This window comes from Schistocerca americana, chromosome 11 (assembly GCF_021461395.2).
Source record: "Schistocerca americana isolate TAMUIC-IGC-003095 chromosome 11, iqSchAmer2.1, whole genome shotgun sequence".
NCBI classification, from domain to species: Eukaryota; Metazoa; Arthropoda; class Insecta; order Orthoptera; family Acrididae; genus Schistocerca; species Schistocerca americana.
This window is the reverse complement of record NC_060129.1, coordinates 175,437,378-175,463,619: the sequence shown is the minus strand read 5'-3', so window position 1 is coordinate 175,463,619 and position 26,242 is coordinate 175,437,378. Positions and strand designations below refer to the sequence as shown.

Genomic DNA, 26,242 nt, shown 5'->3' with positions numbered 1-26,242 from the left:
AGAACAACATTATTACTTAGCTGACTGAATATTTAACATTTTTTAGTATTAAGGTTTATTACAGTGGCTAAAACAGTTTTGACTGAACAGCCATTTTCAGTAGCACGTATATAACAATTTTGCATTACTGTTTAGTTTTATCCATGAAACCATATTCAAACATCTCAGAAAAGCATACTGAAAGACTAAAAGTTTTTCAAAATTAACAATACAATTATGTGGGTACAGTTAACCAGTTACACAATTTGGGTCAAGAAGATCCCTTACTATGTACCATTGTATTAAATACACTGTGTCATATGCAGGCATATAAAACAGACAGTTCACAGAAAAATATATACGGGGAGGGGGAGGGGGACGGGGGGGGGGGGGGGCAGGGGGAGGAAAGTACAAAACTGTGAACTCCTGACTTCGTGGCACAATTCTTTGCAACTTAGCAGTGCAAAATACGTAGAAAATGCTGACTTGCGAACACTTGAATCTCATGAAAGACAAGTGTCGTCATTAAAGACATGTTGGAATCTGAATTGGTGCAAAGCAATACACTTAAATGATGTAGCTATGTGATTCTTACAATGGAATGGGCCCTATCTATGAGGTAAGGCATGTACTGTCAGTGTTCACAGCTTGTTGGCCTTCTCTGTTGCTGCTGTCCCACATTTGTTTCTGAGTGTAACATGGATGCCTTGAAACCTAGATAAGGAAGTTATTACTACTAAGAGTCCCTTGTCAGAGGCTACAATGTTTCATTCCAGGTGATACACCGTATGCGGGGTTGTATCACTGTGGCTTGTCAATTGGCAGCAGATTCTGCAGGACCCGCATTCAGCACATCCTGCAGAACCTGCATTTTGTAAACAGTCAGCCACAGCTGCGTTTTGTGACATAACACACTAATGTTTAAGGCACTGAAGTTCCAATGCAGCCTATCAAACTGACTTCCTTAGAGTCTGCAGGTGGGAGCCTTTTACCTGATCATTAGCGGCAAACTGTCTTCCTCATGTGTTTTACATGTTTCCATTGATCAAGAACTGCTGATGTCACACTGCTACTCTATTGACATCTGGTACTGGACTGTGATACACACAACAAAACATCCTTTGCACACTAATAATCAACAATAGCCTAACAAACATGAGATTTTCTTCTGGATGGGCTTCATCTTAATACCTTAAACTTTTAGTCTTCCTTGACTGAACAGTTCTGGAACAAAGTAAATGACAAAATTTATGATGAGAACTTTGTTGACGAGTGTACATTCCGATCTTGATGTCACATACACTGATGACAATTTTCTTATTTGCCAAAATATTGTGATAGTTTGTCAGGGAGCTCTGCCAATAAACCTGAGAACTAATTTTTCATCATCTACACCAGGAGAAACTGAACAGTCACAACCTTGACACTGGCATTGAGTTAAGCCCATATCTGTATCAATTTTTAATCAAGAATACAGTGACATGAGGCACTACAAGCTGGCTAAATTAATTTTTCAACTTCACTCAGTGCCCATTTAATAGAAGAGCATAGAGAAGTAATGTTTTCAATCAAACATTTTGAATGACTGGCCAGGAAATGTTCCAAATCTCGGGCCATTCCACATCTCAGCCCAAAATCTGACAGCTTAGGGTAGTATGAGATTTGTTATGCTTTTTCCAGTTGGACATGTAGTAAAACTAGGAAATGGTACTAGTACTTTAGTCACTGGTACTGATTAATTATACTCCTATTGTTATGGGCTACTGCATGTGGGAAATCTCATTATGAAAGATTTATTTTTTCTTCCACATGTTACAAGTGGCAGTCCAATTGAAGGTTAGGCATAAGATAACAAGATTTCATGTAAGAGGACAGTGTCCTCTTCATTGCTCATGTCATACTGCTCCTAAATTTTCAATCAGTTCCCGTCTACAGAAGCTGCAATCAGTCATCTTCTACACAAGAACTGTGCTAATTTAGTTTTGGGAAACAAGACAATAGATATAAGCTATGTGATCAAAAGTATGTGGACACCTCCAGAAACATAAGTTTTTCATATTAGGTGCATTGTGCTGCCACCTACTGCCAGGTACTCCATATCAGCGACCTCAGTAGTCATCAGTCATGAGAGTAGAATGGAGCGCTGCATGGAACTCACAGACTTCGAACGTGCTCAGGTGATTGGGTGTCACTTGTGTCATATGTCTGTACGCGAGATTTCCACACTCTTAAACATCCATAGGTCCACTGTTTCCGATGTGATAGTGAAGTGGAAACGTGAAGGGACACGTACAGCACAAAAGTGTACAGGCCGACCTTGTTGTTGACTGACAGGCAGACATCTATCCAGACCATCACACAGGAATTCCAAACTGCATCAGGATCCACTGGAAGTACTATGACAGGCGGGAGTTGATAATACTTGGATTTCATGGTTGAGCAGTTGCTCATAAGCCACACATCACGCCAATAAATGCCAAACGACACTTCGCTTGGTGTAAGGAAAGTAAACATTGGACGATTGAACAGTGGAAAAACATTGTGTGGAGTGACGAATCATGGTACACAATGTGGCAAGCCGATGGTAAGGTGTGGGTAAGGTGAACGCCTGTTGAACATCATCTGCCAGTGTGCGTAGTGCCAACAGTAAAATACGGAGGTGGTAGTGTGATGGTGTTTTTCATGGAAGGGCTTGCACCCCTCATTGTTTTGTGTGGCACTATGACAGCGCAGGCCTACATTGATGTTTTAAGCACCTTCTTGCTTCCCACCGTTGAAGAGCAATTCGGGGATGGTGGTTGAATCTTTCAACATGATTGAGCACCTGGTCATAATGCATGGCCTGTGTCAGAGTGGTTACATGACAATAACATCCCTGTAATGGACTGGCCTGCACGGAGTCCTGACCTGAATCCTGTAGAACACCTTTGGGATATTTTGGAACGCCGACTTCATGCCAGATCTCACTGACTGCCATCGATACCTTTCCTCAGTGCATCACTCCGTAAAGAATGGGCTGTCATTCCCCAAGAAACCTTCCAGCACCTGATTGAACATATGCCTGCAAGAGTGGAAGCTGTCATCAAGGCTAAGGGTGGGACAACACCATACTGAATTTCAGCATTACCGATGGAGGGTGCCACGAACTTCTAAGTCATTTTCAGCCAGGTGTCTGGATATTTTTGATCACATAGTGTAGCAATAGCAAATAAATCAAACAAATCAATCCGTTTGGACCATTTCATTAGATTTGGGCTCAACCATTTCCCTCAAAAGATATGAGAAAGCAATGTTAACGTTAAATATCTTCTTGTCACAGCTGATAACCGAACTTTTGATTACAAGACTCATCTGTTTTCTCTTGCTAAACACATGATGGTAATTCTTAACTGGCATAACTTGTCAGTTTGCCTGTCTTATTTACTCACATTCTAGAAACTTTACTGTACCTTTTTCATGAATCATCAGGCTCTCAAGTGATATTTTCAGTACAAAGATTTTTGACACACCTAAAATTAGTTTTTCACTAATTGCTCTACAATGTTTGCTATTAACAATTACAATTTTTTCCATAATGACTGTTCAGAAATAAAGACTGGAGAACAAGATGCTGAGTTGTAGGAGAGTGAACAATTAACATAAAAATAGATGCAGCATTATCATTGTACATTGAAGATTAGATTTTCTCAGGATAGGGTCTATTTTGCAGGTCAGTAGTGAAAATGTTCTGGATTTGCCATTTTTTAAAGCAAATAGGAGGTTACAATGGTTGAAGCACCCCTGTCTCAGAAAGCAACCAAGTTCAACTACGGAGGAGCAAAATGTGCAACATAGTGTCATTGCTGTTTCCAGACATCTGTCCACCAGAAAGCATAGGCAATTACGTTTCTGTGGCAACCTTTCCACAAGAGAATTTTTGCAAAATACTTACAAATCCATCTCCCTCAAACAGAAGGTGCAGAAACAGTTACTGTAAAGTACACAGTTGACCACTAATTCCAATGTCTAAATACCTTGCCATTCATAAATAAAAATCTACTGCCAATATTCCACTACTAGCTTTCACAGATAAGTGTATCCGTAACCTTCAGAATTGCACATCACACCTCTAGAGTGCCTCCAAACCTGAAAAAAGTCAAGTGTATGTATGACAGTCTGCTGCCATAACAGTCACACCCTCACAGAAGATATCACGCTCATAAGCAAATGACTGATCTGTTCCTAATCATACCTGAAACCTTCTCTCTTTGCTCCACTGTTTCCAGTTTCCTGATGACCATCTTGCTAGCTCTAATCAAATGCATGTGTAGTGCTGTATCTTGTAGTTACTCTGCTTTTAGCCTACCTGTGTACCAACATTAGATTTCAGAATCTAGCTCTTCAAGTCTGGTTTCCAGCACAGCTCTGAGAAAATAGTGGCTCCATATCAACTGATAAACAAATTTTTCATTTGCCATTTGTGCAGTTCACCAGAGCATCAGCATAACACTGTTGGTTCAGGCTGTTGATGCAAGGGTAGGTTAGCATAATTCTTTGTTAGGCAATATATCACATGGCCAATGGTATTGTCATAGTCTGAAGTGACTTACCTGCATGTTCTTAGGTGCAGTAGAGGCATGGAAAGAGAAATAAATAAAAAATCAGTAAATAAATACATGCAAATAGTTTTGAAATGCAAGAGAATGTGAGCTGTAGGAATGCATTTGTAGATTAGTCAAAATAGTTACAGCGAGATAAGGAATATCACAGTAATTAAAATTTAAATCACATTATGTCTAAGTTTGTATAATCTAAATGTAATAATAAGCACACATTTATTATTATATAGTGTTTGTACTGTATACTACAACAAATAAACAAGAAAGAGCTGATGCATTTATATTAAGCATTGTTTTATTATCCTATGCCAAAAGCTAAAAGTTTCTTTCAGTCTCTGTATAAATGCATTAAAATACTTGCTAAAACTAACTAATGATAAAAACTGTAATAACAAAGATAAAATCAAAACCAAACAAGCACAAGCAATCAGCTTTCCTAACAAAATTTCAAAATATCAATAGAAAATCTTACATAATGCGATACCACATGGTAGCTAAACATACTACGTAGTCTCATTAATATGACGGAAGTTCTGGGGAGAATATCAAAAATGGAAGGAGTAAAGGTAACCACTTACCATACAGCTGAGCCATTAAGCAGTCGACAGGTACATAAATAATACTGAAATTATCAATTTCAGTCCTATTTAAATGCCTGTCTACTGCTCAACATTTTAGCTATATGGTTATCTCTGCTCACTACCAAGTCTTAGAAGACAAAGTTTAAAAAGAAAGAATCTCTGTTGGAGTGCTATAATTTAAAGTATGTTTTTAATTCAATATGATATTAATTTGTATCACTAAGAGTAAAAAGTTTTTTGTACATATTTCTACGAGTCAAATGTGAATTATAAGTAGTTTTGCACATTGGGGACAGAGTCCTCTTACAAAAGATGAACAAAACAAGGAGGTAATGTGATATGAACTCTTATAAACAAACTTGGACAATAATTGCATTGTGTTAGATTAGTATAATATTATCCAGCACCAAGAACACAGAAAAGAGGGAGGGAGTGGAATGGGAAATAAGGCTTTTGCAGTTGTTGGCAGTGGGTGGATTCTTACTTAACTGCATTGACTTGTAATTTATGTGGTATGTTAGTGTATATCAAATAACTTATAAATCCTGTCAGAACACAAGCTAGGTATTACATTTATAAGTAACTTACAAGGTGAGTCACCTGAGCCATTAATTTAAAATATTTGCAAAATCCGTAACCAATATTGGACCAACCAGTGTTATCAGCCGCCTTTTGGGCAACACCAATCACAGTTTGAAACACATTGCTTGCACTCTTTGGAACTTGTCTACTTCCCTCATCTAGGTGCAATACATTGCTTGCACTCTTTGGAACTTGTCTACTTCCCTCATCTAGGTGCAATTTTTAATGATTTTGTTTAGAGTGCACAACAACTCATAAGTTCGACTGTTTTTAACTATTGATTTGTTGAAGCAAGTATGTGACACATTTAATAAAATCTGTTACAGTTTGAACAGCATTTGAGAGTTGTTAAAAAGAAGGATGTAGTGGTACAACATTTACACAGGAGTGGTGTTGTCAAGGGCCTCAGTGCAACAGATGCAATTCATGCTATACAAAAAATAACATACAATCTCGCACCGGAAGGTGTTATTAAAAAACATGTTCTGATGAAACTACTGAAGTTATTTATCTTTCAATTTAATTCTTAAATTAAGTTTTTAAAGATCCTTTAAATGTGGAACAAATAGTCTCATATTAGCATTAATTGTAATGGGGTAACCCATAAATGTCCAAGTAGGCCCCCTAACCCTCTTGCTTTGTACAGTTAGGGAAAATAGTTGTATTATTGATGTCCTCTATTTGAAATTGATAAAAGCGCTGTTGTCAACATTGTGTCTTTCCAGTTGTGAAGCCATGGCTGATATGAGGTGCATGAACATTCACAGACAACGACAGGGATAATGGCACACAGAGGTAGCTCCGGGAAGGCTCCATCTAATAAAAACGGGCCACATAGTGGACTTCCAAAAATGTGAGAGAAAACATCAGCCTCCATCACTGTCAACCCTTTGTTGACACAATTTCCATATGCCTTGCCTCTCTCTAGAGTGTCATTTGCTTATAAATAAGTGCCAATTCACAATTCCCATGGGAGCAATTTTTTTCTCTGGTTTAATAAATTCCCCATTATGTGCAAGAGTTCGAAAGGAGCCCACCTCTTGTTACGATATGAGCTGGGATGTCATCACAGTAACTGTTCGGACAATGGAAATTCTTATTTGGACAAGTTATAAATGTGGTTAATACCTCAGATCGAAGACAAAACGAATCGTGGATCATTTGTGGTCACAGCAAGAAGGAGCTCCAACATGCTTAACTATTCAGATGTGTGGTTTTTTCAGTGAACAATTTCAAGGCGCTGCTGGATTGAGTGTGATTCAGTAACATCCCCCGCCCCTATGAAAATGAGCACCATAAAGACTTTACCATGCCAAACAGTTCATCATGGGGAATAATCAAGCCCCATATTGCTTAACATGAGTACAAGACTAATGAAAAATTGCACATAAGTGTTGATGAAACCTTTTGAAGCATAAGTCCTGAGATAGTCTGCAAGATGAGGACACTGAAATGCATTTATCTCTGTATAAGACATTATGGTGCACATACAGGGATATGTAGTTCTTATATATTCCAGTATACAATACACTTTTTTGAGCTGATGTCGTCTCTCACTATAGATCCCTCATCCACCTTGTGGCTCAGAATGTTTGGCAGCAAAAACAAATTGTAAACAAGCTCTGTGTTGACAGAAAATGAGAAATGTTGCATTGGTTCATGGGTGTCACAAGCCAGGTCTGTAGGAAAAGCAGACATGTATGGCAACAAATGGGAGTGATTATAATCACCAACACATGATAAAAAACACACCTCAGATGGTACAGACTTATCACAAAAGCTTATGACAACTCACTGACAAAAACCGCCATCCATTACAATGCAGGAGAATGTCAATCCTGTGGCTTTGCAAGATGATGGTCTTAAAAGACCAAGGACTACACTCAACAGACATCCCTCACAGATAGTTATGGCAGAAAACAACCAAACAAGTGGACCCTGCAACAATAGAGATTACATACTATGAAAGAAAAAGTGATTCCAGTATCCTTTTTATGATTTGCAGGGGAAAATTTTGCACAGGAATGAAGGTCAGAATGGCTGGCATAGTGTTGATTTATGTCTGTTTCAACACAAACAATGGGTAATGCAACAGACTTGGTCTGTGTATACAGTCACCTCCTTAATATTTAGCACCGTACTACTCATCCCCACTTTTTGCATATAGTTTTACTGTAAATAATAACAATCATCATACCATCATAGTTCTCCCTTCAATGGCTCTTAAATTTTGCTAAAATTTGTATTCTTTGTTTTGGTTGGCAGGAGAGCCAACACCATGTTACTAGAAGGAGGCCGAAAGGCACACGTTTTAGCTCACGTAGGCTGGCGTGAGGTCTGGAACAGGACAAGGAAATTAGAATTTAGAAAAACGGACGTAGCTGATGGAATACTTAACTTTAATCCATTAATGGTGAACGTCGGTCTGACGGTACATGCATCACAAGATAAATAGCAAATGATAATGGCGCCTTGCTAGGTCGTAGCAAATGACGTAGCTGAAGGCTATGCTAAACTGCCGTCTCTGCAAATGAGAGCGTAATTTGTCAGTGAACTATCGCTAGCAAAGTCGGCTGTACAACTGGGGCGAGTGCCAGGAAGTCTCTCTAGACCTGCCGTGTGGCGGCGCTCGGTCTGCAATCACTGACAGTGGCGACACGCGGGTCAGACGTATACTAGCAGACCGCGGCCGATTTAAAGGCTACCACCTAGCAAGTGTGGTGTCTGGTGGTGACACCACATTCCTCCCCCACAAATCGGCGTACGGTTGTGGCATAAGGCTTCCGCCCGCCGTGGGGAGGACCCCATGTTGACGTATGCGACGAGGTGGGGAGCCTAACAACAGGCGAGGCTGTGCCACCCGCACCCTGTCATTCGGACTGCGGGGAGCTAGGAAACGCCTGAAAACCTGCTCCAGGGCGCACGCCACCATGGGGTGTATGCGCCCGCAGAGAGACAGGAGGGGCCGAAGGGTCGACCTCCATCAGGCCGGGGCACCCGACGGGCGAAGACGACATATGGTCCGGAGCGGGCAAGAGTTCCATGTTGGAGGACACCTGGTGCCGGGAAGCGATCGGCGGCGCGTGACCCAGGGAGGTGCCCGGCGGCTGCAGCGAAGCGTCCATTGCGGGCGTCGCCGACAGGAGAACAGGCGGCGGCGGCGCGTCGCCATGGGGCAAAATGGAAGGCAGTGTCGGTAACACCTGGGGCTGAGGCGAGCCAGTAGATGGGTCCCCAGGGTGCTGACCGGACGGCACCATCGCTGAAAGCAGACGGCGAGCAGCAGATCCCATCCTTGTCACCAATGTTTTGGTTGGCAGGAGAACCAACACCGTGTTACTAGGAGGGGGCCAAAAGGCACGCGTTTTAGCTCACGCAGGATGGCGTGAGGTCTGGAACAGGACAAGGAAATTAGAATTTAGAAAAACGGACTTAACTTTAATCCATTAATGGTGAACGTCGGTCTGACGGTACACGAATCAGTATCAATCGTAACTGATAATGGCGCCTTGCTAGGTCGTAGCAAATGACGTAGCTGAAGGCTTTGTTAAACTATCGTCTCGGCAATTGAGAGCGTATTTTGTCAGTGAACCATCGCTAGCAAAGTCGGTTGTACAACTGGGGCGAGTGCTAGGAAGTTTCTCTAGACCTGCAGTGTGGCGGCGCTCGGTCTGCAATCACTGACAGTGGCGACACGCGGGTCCGACGTATACTAACGGACCGCGGCCGATTTAAAGGCTACCACCTAGCAAGTGTGGTGACTGGCGGTGACACCACATTCTTAAAACACTTTTCACACCAAAAAATTACTACACCTCATTACCTGTATCTGTTATCATAACAATCACTTTGAGATCATTTTACTACCACTACTATAACATGGTGGTACTAAACCTGAAAATGGATGTAAGTAGAACTGAAACCAGCAATGCAGCATAACAACTGTATGATTTTATCAAACATTTTAAAAAAGAATATGGCAACACTGTCTCACAACACAGTGTTGTTCATCATAAAAAATATGCCTCAATCTGTTAAAAAAATACACGTGCCTGTTTCAGTATATCAGAGCTCACAAATAGGGTAGGAACATTGACTGCATAGCTAAATCCCCATTTGTGTTGCACTTTATACACTGTCAAGGAACCATGTTTTAATATCTTCGTTAAGTCTGCAAATATTTTTGATTAATAGGTTAGGTGACTCACCCCATATAATACATGCCAAACAATGTAAACATATGTACCACTATTTCTCATGGCTTGCTGTAAAATGGCTTTTACTCCATCTCTGTTTGCATTAGCATAACTTGAGTCAAGGCTTAATAACAGTTTATCAAAGATTTGATAAAACTGCATAACTTTGTTCACCTTTTTTCTGTTCTTCAAAAGTTTATAATGTGTCATTTTCATTTCCTAAAACAGGATGGACCAAAAGTTTCATGTTTCTTTATCTATATGTACATGGGATATTTTGCCCATAATTTATCAAAAGTAATGTCTTTCAAGTGAAATTCTCCAATACATTTAAATATTGAAGTTCTTTCCATCAAATTTTTTTTTTTTTTAAATTTCATCTTACTGGTTGTTATCAGGTTGTTTCTTCTTTGTCTGATTCTTTTCAACTGTTGCACTACATGGTGAGGTAAAAGTCTGGGTACAGCCCCATAAAAGATGAAAAAACTGAGGAATCATAATGGCGTCTAGTATGGGGTGTCTGTAAGTGGAGGTGCAACATCTAGCAGCTATGGTGACAGCAGCAGCCATCTTGAAATCCGCCATCTTGGGCCTTGGTGGCGAGTCTCAAATGGGAAGGGGTCATGTGACACACATTTTGAATGGCCTCTTTGTCAGGTGTACACATGTGAAATCTATTTATTTGTGCAGGAATTATGACCTGTTTAAAGTTTAGGATACTTGTCAGTGTCGACATTACAGCTTATGCCCAATATGACCTCCTTGCATAAGACACGCAATCAGTGTCTCTTTTTCCAGTCCTACTGCACACACCACAGGGTCTATGAGTCGAAAGAGGCACATGCGTCACCTGTATGCCAGCAAAGGTGGGCTACATTTTATCTCATACATAATTCAATTAAAATGTTCCCACAGATAAAAGTCAAGATGCGTAAGATCATGGTACCACGGTCGCCATTTGACAGGTCCCCCCCCCTCCCCCCTCCTCATACCTATCCAGCTGTTATCCAGTAACTGTCAGACTTTAGTAGCATAGTGTACAGGTCCATTGTCTTGTTGGAAGAAGATTGGGAAATCACACTGTCAACAGCATTGGAACCACATAATCACAGAGATGTTGACATACCTCTCCCCATTCAGTGTTCCATCAACAAATTCCAGACTCACAATTCTTGTTTATCAGATCCCACACCAAACCAGCACTTTTTCACCACTAGAACCTTTGCAGGGATCCAAACATGAGGGGTTCGCATCTGACCAGTAACAATGATTCTGTTTATTTACTTCTCCTTGCATGTAAAAACTAGTTTCATGACTGAACAACACCTGTTGTGTGAAGTTTGGACTCCTAGGTCCATAGCCCATTCTGCAAACTGCACCCACCGATTAGGGTCATCCTCCGAGAGATGGTATTGGAACTGTAACTTGCTGGGTGCCATTGGTGTGTGTGTGTGTGTGTGTGTGTGTGTGTGTGTGTGTGTGTGTGTGTGTGGCATTCTCCTCGTCAGTGGCTGTTCTTGGACATCCATTGCATGTCTTGTCCACACTTCCTGGCAGATTAAAACTGTGTGCCGGACCAAGACTCGAACTCGGGACCTTTGTCTTTCGCGGGCAGGTGCTCTACCAACTGAGCTACCCAAGCACAACTCGCGCCCCGTCCTCACAGCTTTACTTCTGCCAGTATCTCGTCTCCTATCAGCACACACTCTGCTGCAGAGAGAAAATCTCATTCTGGAAACATCCCCCAGGCTGTGGCTAAGCCATGTCTCTGCAATATCCTTTCTTTCAAGAGTGCTAGTTCTGCAAGGTTAGCAGGAGAGCTTCTGTAAAGTTTGGAAGGTAGGAGACGCGATACTGGCAGAAGTATAGCTGTGAGGACATGGCGCGAGTCGTGCTTGGGTAGCTCAGTTGGTAGAGCACTTGCCTGCGAAAGGCAAAGGTCTTGAGTTCGAGTCTCAGTCCAGCACACAGTTTTAATCTGCCAGGAAGTTTCATATCAGCGCACACTCCGCTGCAGAGTGAAAATCTCATTCTGGAAACTTGGATACCATAATATGTGACATGTCACTTCTCTCAGGAAGCTGGGTACTGAAGTCATCAGCAATCACTCTGGTACTTAATCCATCACTCATTAACACAGTTTCAATGCTTTCCTGCTGTATAAGTGCCATTGTGGATCACCTGAAACAATAAATGAGAATCAATTACCTCCTTGCAATTTCAGACTCTTAACAGGTTATAACTCCTACACAAATAAAGATGTCTTAAAACAGATTTCACATGAAGTTCAAAATGATGTGCCACATGACCCCCTTTCCGTTTGAAACACATAACCCAAATATGAGATGATGGATTTCAAGATGGCCACCGCTGTTGCCATAGCTCCTATAAGTTGCGCCCCTACCTATAGACACCCCATACCAAATGCCATTATGAATCCTCACATAATTCATCTTTTATATGGGTCCAGACTTTTGTTTCATCCTGTATATCTTATTAGCTGGTGCTTTGATTCAGCAAGGCATGGGATTATTGAAAATTATTGTTCAAAATTGCTTAGATAATGCAGATGGGTTTTGTATAGGAGGGAATCAAGGGAGTGTCATGTTTCACAGGAGTTATGCAATTGGTATGAAATGATGCCAATTTTCTTTGAGTATTCATGAATTTCTGCTGTTCTATCTTGAAAGACAGACAACAAAATTATAATTCCAGTTTTATGCTTGATTATCTTGTCTTCAATTTGATAAGATTTCCTACAATTTTTGAAACCTGTCACTAATTAATATAGTTTCAGATGTTTAAATTGTTTCTGTTTTAATAACTGTGTTAGACTGTCATAGTTTTGGCTGTTGTGGTAGAGATTTCTTGTTCAATTGTCCCCACTAAGTGTATATGCTCTTTGTAGTTTACCAGTTCTTTCTTTGTTAGTACCTGATTTAGCCCCGCCAGTTCAGTAACCTCACCTAAACATCTGAAGACAGGATTTCCTAAATACACTTGTTAACATTTGATTGTTAAACCCCAATCTGGTACCTTCCATGTCATGAACATTCTAAGTTTAAATTTGGTATTCTAATTGTTGCCACTATTCCATAAAGTTTTACTACAGACAACATTACTGATTGTCTGTTACTGTAAAGGACTGCAATGTTTTTAGCAAATACTACTCAATGAAGACAACTTTTCTTTTGCCATTTTCGTACAGATTTCTCGAAAATGAAATTGACCAGCTGTGAGGATCAGCCGTGCACAGAAGACACTGATTCAGAAATGTTTCTTTCTTTCAATTTCTTCTCAAAAATCAGGAACTGCAGCACTCATGTGTACAAAACTTTCTTGTCTGGAATAGTTCATGCAAGGTACCAAGCATTATAGTAATGTCATCACTGTGTTGGCATATGTTTTGCAAGGTTTGCACCATTGGTCTTCCACAGCTGTGCTCTGCATATTCTTACATGTGATGACCTCAAATGAACAGCAGGAGTATTTCTTTATTTCACAGATATCATTATTTAAGATTGTAATTAATTCTTGGTTAAAACTTCTACACCACATAATGTTTTGTTTTATGGTTTGTGAAATTTAGCTGAAACAATTGCATTTTTACACTACAAGGCATAAAGTGAAATGTGTCACCATCTCTGACAATTATTGATCAAAAGATGTTGAGACATCAAAGTACCTGATGAGCTTGCTAAGCAACTGTCCATCTGTGCGTTCTTTCTCTTTTTCAACTTCACGACAGTTGTATTCACACTGATCAGATGACACTTCACGGTTTGTTTTCTCTTTCTCTACTATCTTCATGGAACAGTAAGAAGTTCTGTCATTCAGTTATAGGCAGTTGAGCCCTTCATAGCCCATTTTCATTATCCCCACCACCTCACACTCACACTTTTTCCTCTTAATGTCTGCCTGTTTTAATCTTTTACTTGGGCTTACACTGCATACTTTTTTTCTTCAGAACCTTCACAAAACTAAGCAACTTTTCTCAATTAATAGAAAGCCCTTGTGTTTCTGGTTGGTTGTGTTTGTCAAAATATCAAGGTATTTCAATTATCACTTCTATAAGCTTCTGACAAAATGTCAAAACAACGTCCTCGGTGACTTTATACGGGTTACGCTTCATAGTGATCGATCCCGGTCCAGTGAGATGGGCAGGTAGATGGAGGGTGAGAGGGTGGCACAGCCGGCCTCGAGACTCAGAATGACCAGTCTGAGTTCACCTCACACATCTCTCAACTGTGGAGGGGACATTTGCAGTGAACTGTGCCAGTAATAGACCTGAAGCATAACTCAATAACCACACTTCATCTCTGCTTATGAGGCCATTACTAGCACTTATTTAATTACTTCCTTTACTGTGATGCCCGAAAATCTACTGGTGCTGCACAGCACTGCTCTCTGAGGCACACATACGTGGTGTGCTCCAAGCAGTGGTGCGAAACATAATACTGTTGTATCTGTCCAATATACCACAGCCCACACTTGCATTAATGCTGCAGATGTTTACTGTTTACCAGAAACCAGTGAACTTTTTATTAATTCAGCTCTTGGTGAGGGACCGATGACCGTAGCAGTCTGGTCCCTTTCATCCCACAAACCAACCAAGCTCTTGGTGAAGAGAAGCTTATTAGTCACAATTTTGAAGACACAGTATGAAAATCTCGTTTAATGGCAATTTTAGTCACACTAAGATAATTTGTGCACACCTGCCGCCATCACACACACACACACACACACACACACACACACACACACACAAAATATCATTGAAAGATTTGTCTACAATTCTTTCAAACAAAGCAACATCATTGGGTTATTTTTCCATCTTATTTGACCAAGCACTCTCAAAGACTGGCAGATAACTTCGATTTCTATAAATAGTTACACTTTATATTCTCACAACTGTTAGCTCATCAATCATAAATTGCATTTACACTATTCATCTTCTCTCTTAATAACTGAAAAACATCTGCTCAAAAGAGAGAACTAACAATGTGTATAAAAAGGAAGTTGGAATGAATGTTTCAAACCACTGTCTTTATTTTTATCACAGGCTCTAATATTGAATAGGGGTTTTAATTACTGTTTTTGTCTGCTTCTTAATAGGCACTTATGTTGGCAGATGAGTGCTGCACACAAGATATTTGGCACAGACACCAACTTATTAATGCTTAGGGATAGTATCATCCCATAACTTGTAGTTTAAATTTCAATGGATCAGATTTTCCCTATTTTTTATTTTAGTAATTGTGAAATGACATTAGCTTTTACTTCTGTTATATAAAGAGTGCTGTAACAAAAATTGGCCTCGTTGAATATGACAGAGATAATTGTCGTAATACTTCTATCTGTGTTTGACTGATCACTTGCTGCTGCAAAATACATGTTTTGACATATTTGTTTAATGCAATTCACTAACTACGCAGACAAGTTATATAATAATAACCCTGAAATCAAGTGCTGTTAATTAATGAAAGTTTAGACAAACATATCCTTTAAGCAGAACAGTTTTATGTTCCCAGTCATTTGCTCACTGTTACAAGTGAGGAAATCTGGAATATATACAATTGTAAATAAAGCTTTATGAATGAATTAAAAGAGAGTAGAAACCATTTGCTCCAAGTTTCGCAGAGAGGCTTCAAGCCAATGGCAAGCTTAAAAACATGTACATCAAAACAACATGACATTTCAGAGTAAAATTGTCTTTGCAGCACTTGTATTACAACATTTATTATTTCCTCTTAATTTTGCAACTTTTCACTTTATTTTTATCATCTACTCACACAACATTTCAATTACGTCCAGTTTCTTCTCTCTTTTTCTTATGACCCATATTTCGTTTGTAACCAATGCTGTAACTCAAATATACAATTTCAGGAACTTCTTTTTGAACTCCATGTCAATATGGTGGTAGCAAACCTCTCTCCAACTTTTCATTTATTCCAAGTTTTTAGCCTCATATACTGTGATGTCTGAGAATGGAGTTTTAAATGGTGCATAGGAAATTTAAAATTGTCTCTATGGCTAAATGAATGTTTCAAATATATGTTGCTTTTTTTACATAAAGATCAAGATCTCACAAATATAAAGTGGTGCAGTATATTTCTGGTGACCATATTAATGGCACCTGACAAAATACAAATTGCTGATGCTAAGCTATTGCATTTATTTGCCAAGTAGCCTAGATTTGCCTTCCAGTTTAATTTTTTTATCAAGATTTAGGCCTAAAAACTTTATGTGATTTGCTTCTGTTATCTGCTGATCATTGCAAGTTATTAGAACTGTTTTAGAAGTTGCAAATAATACTTAATGAACACTGGTTATAAATATAATTGAAATACCTTTGTCCCCATTATGTTTTATTCTATTTTTCTGTTCAGTTTTCCTTGCGTGGTCTAATTTTTGTAAATGTATCAGCTTTCTTGTGATGCTGCTGGTACATTCAGTGTCTTTAGTGACTATTGGTCATTCTAGACTTTATAGTTCTTTTTGTTTTCATGAAAGACGTGGCTCCATAATTAATGTCATTTTGAGCAAAATATTTCAAATGTGGTGTAAGAATGATTCTCAAAAGTTTTTATTTAGGAATATTGACAGCTATTGAAAATAATTTCTTATGTATGCCGCTGCCTAATATTGTGTACAACATATTCCTCTGATGTTAACAGCTTACCTACAAATCTCTCAACCCACTAACATGTGGCAAGGAGTCTAAGAAGCAACACCACAGCAAATATATAGATTCAATACGAAGTTTGCCTGCAACATGAAGATGTTGCGTTGTGCATGTAGTGCTGATATAGAATGTCTGTGCTATTAACAGAACATGTAATAATGGATAAAAGAGTAAACTGCATGCTAATTTATAGCATTGTGAGACGTTAGGCATGCTCAGTATTACACCAGTGAAATGAGAATTAAGCTTTTAAGTGAGTTCTGGATAACAGGAATTTGAATGCAGTTAGTATTTTGCAGCATTTACAAATAATTTGTGAGTTTCATTATTTTGTGGTTAAATGTCCCTATTAGAAAGAAATTAGTGTATGATACTTTGGAAGCTATCACAATTGCAAGGAAACTTCTTGTAATGCTTACCACAGTTAGCATGAAATTCTTGTTTACAACAACTTTTTCTAACTCCAAAATTTACTTTTTGGGTATAACTAGCATGCACTACTATAATCATTAAATATCTCTGCTGTAGTATAAATTACAAAATTACACAAAAATTTGCACAGTTGTTACAATGTAGTCTTTAAGAGGACAGTGTAATTTTCTTTACACCATAGTACCTATTTTTACTGAAGGAGTTTGGAGCTTTACAGCTCAAAGGAACTGTTTTACAGAGATAACATGGCCATTGTGTGTCATATAATTTTGTGTTGTGAAAAATTGTCCTTACAAATAGTATTATCCTCAATACATACATCTGCATATTAATTTGTATTGAATGCAATAATTCTCATCTCAGGAAGATAACCCATCACTCCCTAAGACTTGTGATATGCTAAACATTTCATATTTTCAGTTACAGACTGTAACACCTAGAAATACATTCTGGACTTTAAGTGGAGTACTGGAAAATTGTTTTAAAATCCAAAACTGAGTCACAACAAAAATTACAACAGCTAGAAACAGGCCTGGAATCTCTAGAATGTCAACTAGATGAACAAATAGACGATGGAGCTGATTAAGGAAGAAAAGTGTCTCTGAAACAGACAGTCTTCTGATTTCGAGCTAATGCTGCAGATATTTGTAGAAATCACAAATAACTACCATGCACAGGTTTTCTAAGAAATACAGTCACTAAAGAACTATGTATCATATAATGCACAACTTGAAAGAGGTTAGAAAGAAAAGATGGTTGCATTTTTAACTGCAGCTTGACACTTGAGCTGGAACAACCTACCATAGAGGGTCACTTGAACACATGACAGAACATCTCTCTTACTTCCTGAATTGTTCAAGATAATGGAATTAGGTTTTTGGGAACTAATAGTGAGCTGTGGGACACACAATTTTATTATATGATTAATACTATCAACTTTTATCAATCAGTATAAACTTTGTTTGACTATCATAGGCACAAACAAACGGGATGAGTAGAGGACTCTGAAACTAGCAAATAATACTAATAAACAAAGGTCTAGAAACCAATGGTTTTCCTAATACAATGTACGCCCAACTGCAGTCGTGCAATTTTACAACCCTGTTAATATCTAAGGCTACATTTATTTCAAAAAATTATGTGTGAAGCATAAAGTACAAAGTGATACATTGTCCTCATTTGATTTTATCATCATTCTGGGCAAATAAGTACTAGAAATATAGTTTTGACAACTCGTGTAATGTTTGTGGTTTGCCAATATGGTGCCCCCCCCCCCCCCCCCAATTCCCCCTCCCCCAATTTGAAGCTGTGGAACTTTTTTGTGTGGGGATATTAAAAGCTTTGGTGCATTCTACTCCTATTGAGAGTGTCAATGAACTCCAGCAAGGCACTGTGGATGCTTGTCAATGCATTTAGGACATTCCAGGGATTTTTGAGCATGTACAGGAGGCATCAATGAGGCAGCATGCTGAAGGCTGCCTTTACACAAATGGTGGTCACATGGAACACCTGTAATGTGCTTGTACTCCAAGTGTATATCTGCAGTTTCCTTGGGAACTCTGTTACAAGGTGTTCACGTATTCATTTGTAATATATCGTATTGAGTAAACCATTGGTTTCTGGACTGATTTGTTTCTTTCATTGTTTTCTACTCGTCCCTTTCATTTTTACTGATAATAATCAAACACCATGTACTGAAGCAAGTACATGTTTTTTATTAATTGCATCATTAAAAGGCCATAATAATTTGTTCATTTGAAAGCTCTTAAAATAACACGTACAATGGTATGTGTCTGAAAAGAAAATTCAGTTGAAAAAACTAATAAATTATGAGACAGATTTTCTGGCCAGTAATTTTTTTCGGAAGGTAAAATGTGTAGTACTGCTGAAAATCATTATAAATGAAAGTGATGACACCATCTTAGCTCTCAGAACTATTAGTTCCTTCCCCTGGGAGGGGAGAGGAATAGGTTGGGGAAGGTTGAAAAGGAAGGGCAGGTTACTCAGAGCCCAGGTTGAAATGGACTTGCTTGTTGTGAAGATGAGGAAGGCAAAGATGAAGGAGAGATGTTGTAGACAGTAGGAGTGAGGTACTGGCAGAATTGGAACTGTGCAGACATATTGTGCACAGTGGCCGTATAGCTCGATCTCTTACAATTCTTAACAGATCTTGTCACGTGAGACGTACTGTAGGTCATTCTTGGTCGCTGAGCACACCTGGACCTTACGTAGAGACCCTGCATCAGTCCCTAATACGGTTTCATGGCTGGCACAGGATCCGAGTGGAGCACATGGAGCGGCAGCTGGCAAACCTCACAGGCCTAGTTCAGAAGGCGCTGACGCAGACTCCGACAGCTGTGGGGAGCACCTCGGCAGGGGGACCCACACCCGCACCGCGGGACTATGCAGTAGGAACGGGCGTGCAGTCCGGCACGGGTGCAGGATCGAATGCCGTCTCCACAGGGACGTCTGCTGCCTCCACGGCCTCACAAGCCGGAGGCAGGGACACGGGCTCTGGTGGATACAGGAATGGTAAGCAGATAGTTGGCATAAGAGTACAAGGAGACAGTACCTGAAAGTGTACTGTAATATCCACTCTGTGTGAAGCAGACAATTAGTCTCTAAGGTTTTTGTCATAATTGCTAGCATTATGTTTAACAAGAAATACTGTTCCAGTAATGTAGATGACAACGTTACTGATGGTCTGATGTATTCCGTGCCACATTTATAGATACGCCTTTTAAGATAATATTTCAAACAAATTTAGTCTCTATACAGTTGAAATAGCAAGGGCGTAACCTTTATGATTATTACTGTTGTGTGTCATCACAAATGAAAACGTGTGCGAGACCTGGACTCGAAATGAAATTTCCTGCTTTTTACGAGCAGGCTTCCTAAGCACACCATGTCTGACTCAAACTTTTATTGTCACCAATAATTTCCAAACACTACTACCAGAGGTCTTGTATTCACAGTGTCCTGAAGCCCTTATGAAGTTGATAAATGACATGTTTGTGTGTACACAGACAAAGCTGTTCATTTTACTGTTTATTTTTATTTTGGCTGTTCCAGTACCAGGCTACAGGTCCATCTTCAGCAGTCCCAGAAATAATAGACAATAAACTATATACAGGGTGTCCCAGCTATCTTGTCCACCCAAAATATCTCTGTAACAATAACAGCTATTGGAAAACGACTTTCACCAGTATCAATGTAGGGCTGGGGCCCATGAATGTACATATTTGGAAACTTTCTAAAACGAAAGCATATGTGTTTTTTAACACAAACTTATGTTTTTTTAAATGGATCTCCTATATTTTTTCTTCAGCAATACATAGCATGACAAATCACATACACAATGGCATTGATTGCATCGCAATATTTCCATTACATCCCGAGATATTGAGACGCGAAGTTGACGCTGCTAGCGCACGTCCTGAGGCTTAGGCGTGAACCCCATGCTGCCCAAAATCACGATGTGATTGACATGTGTAATCACACCTCCATACTTATCAAGAGGAACACTTACTTGTCAATTACAAATGAGGGAAAATCCAGGAGGGAAAAATGGCAATATTATGAAAAGGACAGATTGCTATTCACCACGTAGTGGAAATGTTGACTCTCAGACAGGCAAACAAAAAGAGTACTAAACACACAAGCTTTTGGCCAGAAGGCCTTGTTCTGAAATAGACAACATATACAAACACACATTCATGCAAATGCATCTCACACACAAGATGAGGTAGCGTCCTTTATATCACCAGTGATGTGTTTTGTCATCAAAGATGTCAGCATTGTAGGTTCATGAACATTATTTTCTGTTATTTAGGTGATGCATGTATTTTTGTTATTTAATTACTTCAATTGTTTCAGTTATTAATAGTAAAGTGTATGTAAAATCATGAAATGACTGACATATCACAGAGCCAGCTGATTTTACACACAGAGGCAGATATCTCAGCAGCCTTGAAGAAATAGAAATCATTGCTCACATGAAAAAAGATCTGAATAATATTCTACATGTACAAATAGACCTACAAAAAAAGAAATTTACAAAAACTTTCACAAATGTCCTCCTACATAGAGAACTCACCAAGAAATGAAGTAACCTCATGAACTACAAATCTCTGATGACAAAATACATTGCTTGTATTGTAAAGTGCCCTGCTTCATCTGTAACACAGTAAAGACGTGTTGATAACCAGTTGAAAATCGAAGAAAAAAATTCTGCAGAAATTCTATGAGGTAAATAATAAATTATATGCAAGTACTGAGGCAGCCTAATGCAAAATTGTGAACACGTGTCATAGCATATAGTATTATGTACTGTATATTTGTAGGACTGCTGAAAATGGGCATGTACCCCAATACTGATCTGGCTACAATAAAAATAAACAATGAAACAACTAGCCTTGTTCCTGTCTATTCAGACATGTCATTCATCTACCAGAGGTTTTCCCAAGGGGTATGTGGAAATAGTGCCACTTTGGGAATAGATTTTGTAGAGGGAAACATCAGTGACAATGGAATTCAGGATGGTAGTCTGGGGAGTTGTGTCCAAATAGCCTAACTGTGAAGGTGACCCCTCAAAAAAAGGCAATTATTTTTATTAGTTTCCTCACCTATTTTACATAATAGACATTAATGTTCTGTGTCTGTATCAAATAACTCTAACAAATTTGAAGATAATAGGAAGCAGGTGAGGGGGTTATAACCAAGTGAGTGCTGCATTAAGACACAAGAGCCACATTCACAGGAGTGGTTCAAATCCTCACACAGCCATCCAGAATTATGTTTTCGTGATTTCGGTAAATCACAAAGGCAAATGTTGAGGTGGTTTTAAGAGAATGAAATTTTCACTCTACAGCGGAGTGTGTGCTGATATGAAACTTCATGGCAGATTAAAACTGTGTGCCGGACCGAGACTCAAACTCGGGACCTTTGCCTTTCGCGGGCAAGTGTTCTACCAACTGAGCTACCCAAGCACGACTCACGCCCCGTCCTCACAGCTTTACTTCTGCCAGTACCTCATCTCCTACCTTCCAAACTTTACAGAAGCTCTCCTGTAGCAAGGTTCGCAGGAGAGCTTCTGTAAAGTTTGGAAGGTAGGAGATGAGGTACTGGCAGAAGTAAAGCTGCAAAGACGGGGCGTGAGTCGTGCTTGGGTAGCTCAGTTGGTAGAGCACTTGCCCGCGAAAGGCAAAGGTCCCGAGTTCGAGTCTCGGTCTGGCACACAGTTTTAATCTGCCAGGAAGTTTTGTTGAGGTGGTTTGTTTGAAAAAGTCACGGCTAATTCACTTCTGCAATCTTTGTGTGTGCACCATCTCTAGTGACCTTGTCGTTGACAGGGCATTAAACCCCAGCCTTCCTTCCTTGTAAGTTTTCTGAGGAAGGAGAAAGGTTTTCATAACCTGTCTTCCACAGCTCAAATATATTTAAATCTGACATAAAGAAGGACAAAAATAGAGATTGGAGTTTAATCATCGGATGGCAATGAGGTCATGAGATGGAGCACATGCTCAGACTGGGAAAGGAAATAGGCTATATCCCTTTCAGTGCAACTGTACCCGTCTGAAACTTCCTGGCAGATAAACTTGAACTCATGATCATTGCTTATCATCGGCAAATGCTTACCAACTGAGTTACCCAAGCATGACTGACGGCCTGTTCTCACAGCTTTACTTTCACCAACACCTCTTCCAGGAGTGCAAAGCTACCAACGTTTGCAGGAGAACTGCTGTGAAGCTTGGAAGGTAGGAGATGAGGTACTGTCTGAAGTTAAGCTGTGAGGGCTGGTTGTGAGCTGTGTTTGGGTAGCTCAGTCTATAGAGCATTTGCCCATGAAAGATAAAGGTCTTGAGTTCAAGTCTCAGTCCAGGACACAGTTTTAATCTGCCAGGAAGTTCCATATTAGTGCTCATGCCGCTGCAGAATGAAATTTCATTCTGGAACTATCCTGTTGTTTGCCTTACATGATTGAGTGGAACCATATAAAACCTGAATGTGCATAGTGAGACAGGGCTTTGAATAACTGGCCCTCCATGTGTTGGAGCAGCCTTAACCATCACAACATTTCACTCAATTGTAATGGGCATCAGTCAAAGCTTCTTTTTAACAACAATAATAATTTATTTTGTAACAAGCTCTAGCGACAATACCATTTGCTCGCTAACACTATGTGATGATAAAGAAAAATACTATGATGTTTGACGTGCTATCGTATAAATCAGATTCCATGTTTGTCTATGGATACAGAAGTGATTATATGTAGCTGAGATACATGAAGAAACTGACAAATCCAACATATTTGTACTATGAATGAATGTATTACTTAATGCCCAGCTAGTCCGACAGATTGTTTTGATCATAAAGTACACCCTTCACAGTTAGAAATTCTTAGTATCATGTTACTGTCAGTCAGCTGGTTCACTAGTATTGGCTATGTGTTATCACACTGCCGATTTCTATCCTTATATGGACATGGAACCAGTATTATACAATAATGCATCAGATGTCACAGAGTTCACTGTTTTCACCCAATATTGTCAGTATGATATGTCCTCCATAAGCTCATCTTAAGACTGACAGTAGTTGCAGAAAAAAGTGTTTGTATCACTCCATGACAACCTTTTTGAAAAAGTTGTGATATATTGTTGCAAAATGCAGAGAAACGTAGCACTGTACATTCTTCCCAGAAATGCTAAATGCAACTTTGGTTAAAGGTAAGTAAATCAAACACATTTTGCATTTCTGTACAGATTAACAAGCAAATGACACACAAGAAAAACAGTGATGAAAAGTTCCACAACTGTGGCATGCCTGCCTGCCATTAACATAATGGCCAATAATGTGGTGACAATACTAAGATACCTGGAGATAAACATTCAGTGGAGAAATGGCTGTGAATTACTTCTGCTACATGCAATACATCATTCAATCAGTAACGTGGTGGACATACCACATGCTGGTGAAACGTGTGATGATTGTCAAAGCTAAAAGAAATCCTTGTGGAATGAGTGTGTGTAATTATGTAAATTGTTTTAATAACTGAGAAGTGAAATTACCTTTTGTTAAATGGAAAGCTACACATAAACCACATTAAATTGGAGTCTATGTACAGTACAGATACACATTGGGCCAGATTAAATGCCAAGTTCAATTCATGTTGATGCAGAAAGCAGGAATTATTATTTTGCCCTTTTCTTTGCCATTCCAGTTTCAGATAAAAGCAACAGGCAAAGGACTACTTCAAATCCACTGGCAACACCAGTAGATGCCTCATTTAAGAATTATTTTCTCTAATGGCCATTAATAGAGATCTTTGTAATGTGACCTTTATTCTTGGACCTGAGTGGTGCAAGTGATACTGATATGTTACCCGCAGTAAAAACAACAGTAATTATAGCTACAAAATTGAAAAGTTAACTGTAATGACAATTACAAGTCAGTACAAGAAATAGGTGTAAGGGTGATGAGGGAGGCTGTGGGAAAGATGACAAACTTTTACTCTTAGGACAGAAATGAAGGGCACCAGGCCAGTGGTTTGTGTTTAAAATGAACTTGCAAAATGTAAATTTTCATTGCCAGAAATGTCACATTTATTAAAATAGTCTGGGCTATTGTGCAGTGGTCAAATGAATTTCTTGGAGAGATGCAAAGTTTTATACAAAAAAACTTGAGGAAAATTATTAGAAGAACACAAAGGCAACTAAAGGAGGGGAGAAACAGATAAATTAGCTGTAGTGGAACATGCTTTGCAACCAGGAGACTATCAGATTTGATGTGGTAAGATTCATGTCCTGGCTCCCATAAGCAATTACTATGATAGGCTGTACAAAGGGGTGAAAGAGATTATTAAACACACCAATAGTTTGAATCAGAATGAGGAGGGTGTGAAAGAAATTCGTTTTGCCATAGCCCAGTAGCATGGAATAATTTAATAATTGCAAAATGGATTTGCTACTTCATATATATCAAGACTCCCAAACAAGAAGCACTGTAAATAAGGCACACAATTTTCCAATTTTATCAAAGTGCAGAATATGCTGTCATGGTGAACAAGAAAAATAAGTTAAACAAATTACTTCTGTATTGTATAACACATAAACAGTGACAAACAACAACAGAGCATTTTCTAATCCAAATTTATGATTTTATTTGCCACTCTATTTGTCTTACAATCAAGCTCAAACTATTTTTGTGTATGAAGGAAAGCAATCAGCAGTATTAAATGACTACAGTCATAAAATAAAATATTTAGTGATTTGGCATGTTTTAAAACACTAAATATTGCATGACAAAGGCTGTTTTACCACCAGTTAAATTATACAGAAAATAACTTTACAATAATAATAATAACTGAGATGAAAGTGACAAAAAGAAACTAGTGAAAGTCATAAATTTAAATGTAGTTATGACAAAAGAGCTTAAAGAAATTAATAACTGAATTTATTACTGTATTTTACTTTCTTCATAGTGATTAGCAGACTGTAGTGTATATTAAAATGATTTCCTTGATAGTTTTGTAAATAAGAACACAGAAATGTAAAAGCATTCACACTAATATGTGCTAATACCAAAAATGCTATATAAGAGTGAATATTTATGGTAATTATTAGGCCTCTTTGACAGTATGTTATCTTTTCTTTTGGTTTAATCTATTTGTATATTCTGACTTTCTAAAACTACTATTAGTATAAGGTAATATCGTTTTACCACAAATGATTCATTTCCTGTAATTTGTATAAAATGCACTTGTTTCTTTTGGTTACTCTTTTGAACTAGATATTGCATTTCAGGAACACTGTAAGAACATGCTAAAAGTTTACCATATTGGCTATCATTTATGCTATGTACATACAACTGTCTTTCTACAATTATTCTCCCAGTTGTTTTTTCACAGACTAAGTACTGTGAGAGTAACTTGTATATAAATTGTGCATCAACCTGATGATCCAGTCTTTATATGCTTTCTCAGAAGATCCCCTTTTGTTGTTTTTTGTGGCTATACTGTTTCCCATTTCTGTCATTCACAAGATCTTATCATAGTGAAATATACGTGCACAGAAGTGTCCTGTCAGTTTGATGCTAACGAAGCATAGTGTGAATCAGCAGGAACAAATCTAATTCCAATGCACAAGTATTCAATTCGAAACTTATAGGCAGATATAACCACTATGATAATCC

General features: G+C 38.9%; 1 protein-coding gene across 1 annotated transcript in view; it reads left to right on the top strand.

The window, feature by feature from the left end:
* Window positions 1-26,242, top strand: part of LOC124554135 (coiled-coil domain-containing protein AGAP005037-like) — a 252,543-nt gene that overhangs the window by 56,369 nt on the left and 169,932 nt on the right. The window contains exon 4 of the mRNA XM_047128201.1: window positions 19,329-19,585. Coding sequence (XP_046984157.1) covers window positions 19,329-19,585 — 257 coding nt within the window. The remainder of the gene's footprint in view (window positions 1-19,328; window positions 19,586-26,242) is intronic.